At 63.8% G+C, this 1,847-nt stretch overlaps 1 protein-coding gene across 1 annotated transcript in view; it reads left to right on the plus strand.

Annotated features, from left to right (window-relative positions):
* The window catches only part of GABRD (gamma-aminobutyric acid type A receptor delta subunit), a 17,699-nt gene that overhangs the window by 4,393 nt on the left and 11,459 nt on the right, over positions 1 to 1,847 (plus strand). Inside the window, exons 2-4 of the mRNA XM_006903913.1 lie at positions 744 to 856; positions 1,091 to 1,158; positions 1,242 to 1,462. Coding sequence (XP_006903975.1) covers positions 744 to 856; positions 1,091 to 1,158; positions 1,242 to 1,462 — 402 coding nt within the window. The remainder of the gene's footprint in view (positions 1 to 743; positions 857 to 1,090; positions 1,159 to 1,241; positions 1,463 to 1,847) is intronic.

A 1,847-nucleotide genomic window follows, 5' to 3' on the forward strand; every position in this document is an offset into this window, starting at 1 on the left:
ACGCCCCGGCTGTGTGGGGCGCACGATGCCTGCCACGTGTGGGACACCCCCTGTGGCTCTGCCAGGCGTCCGTGGGATTAGCCTGCAGCCAGCAGACACCGCTCCCAGCTTCTCTGGACTTGGGCTAAGCCCCAGAAGCACATGGCAGTTGGGGGACCCTTGGGGCGAGGCCTGGGCCTGCCTGCCTGGGAAGGGACGGAGGGCCGGAGGCTGGCCCGGTGTCGGGTCCGGGACCTCGCCTGCCACTCCTCGCCTGTGTCGGGTTCGGGACCTCGCCTGCCACTCCTCACCTGTGTCGGGTTCAGGACCTCGCCTGCCACTCCTCGCCTGCCCTCAGCCTCCTGGTCATGCATCTTTTTTCCCAGGTCACCTCCTGCCGCACATCTCATCCTCAGAGCCGAAAGGGGGCCGAGTGCCCTTATGGGAGTCCCTGAGTCCTCTCTGATGAGAGACCCTAATGGCAACCCTGGGGCTGGCTGCCCTCTGTGGGCCAGCCTGGGGCTCACCGGGCTGGCGACGCCCCCTGGCCCAGGCCATGCAGGCGGGCAGCGGAGCAGAGGCTGCTGGAAGAGACCAGGGCCCTGCCCTCGTTTCCGGCCGGCTACCTGGCCCGGAGGGGCTGTTGCTGTGGTGGTCCCCGTCCACTCTGGCCTAGGTGCCCAGGACAGAGTTCCATCCCCGAGAAGGGACTCAGGCTTCATCCCTGGCGCCCTGCCTGTGACCAGTGGGCCTTTCGTTTCCAGAGCGATGAATGACATTGGGGACTATGTCGGCTCCAACCTGGAGATATCCTGGCTCCCCAACCTTGACGGCCTGATGGAGGGCTATGCCCGAAACTTCCGGCCGGGCATCGGAGGTGAGCATGGGAGTCAGGGCCCTGGGCCCGGCTGAGGGCGTGAGCCCCAGGCTCCGGGCTGGTCCCCCGAGGCATGTGGCAAGTCTCAAGCACTGGCCCACAGGGACACAGCTAGGAAGGTGGACCCTCCGAGGCCTCATGGCAGACTTGCACCAAGATGGCCCTGCCTGCAAAGCCCTCGGCCGCCCCGCTGTCCTGCCTGGCCAGCCTCAGCCCCATGCCTCCTCCCCACAGGCCCCCCCGTGAACGTGGCGCTGGCCATCGAGGTGGCCAGCATCGACCACATCTCTGAAGCGAACATGGTAGGTGCCTGCCAGCCTCCGCCCCGCCCTGCATGTGCCCCGGGCACAGCAGGCTGACGTCAGGGGCCCCTCGCCCTCCGCAGGAGTACACCATGACGGTGTTCCTGCACCAGAGCTGGCGGGACAGCAGACTGTCCTACAACCACACCAACGAGACCCTGGGCCTGGACAGCCGCTTCGTGGACAAGCTCTGGCTGCCAGACACCTTCATCGTGAACGCCAAGTCTGCCTGGTTCCACGACGTGACTGTGGAAAACAAGCTCATCCGGCTGCAGCCCGACGGGGTGATCCTGTACAGCATCCGGTGAGCCCGCCCCGCCCCAGCCACACCGCCCCCCACCAGGGAAGGCCCAGGAGCCGGGGGCTATGTACACCTGGCGACCAGCGGCCGCCTACCGAGGTTGCCCACAGGAAGCTGGCAGATACAGCTTTTCGGCCAACATGATGCCCTTTTGTTTTTTAAACTGGGGTGAAGTACCTGGATGGGAGACCACCTAGGAAGACCGGGTGCTATAGGCATAAAAAAAAATAAAAAATAAATTGGGGGTGAAATTCACGTAGCATAAAATCAACCATTTAAAAGTGAACAATTCAATGGCACTCAGCATGTCCACGATGTTGCACAAACATCACCTCTAGATCCCAAACATTTTGTCCCCCCGAAAGGAGACCCCGCCCCCACGCAGTGG

Source organism: Pteropus alecto, unplaced genomic scaffold (genome assembly GCF_000325575.1).
Source record: "Pteropus alecto unplaced genomic scaffold, ASM32557v1 scaffold700, whole genome shotgun sequence".
NCBI classification, from domain to species: domain Eukaryota; kingdom Metazoa; phylum Chordata; class Mammalia; order Chiroptera; family Pteropodidae; genus Pteropus; species Pteropus alecto.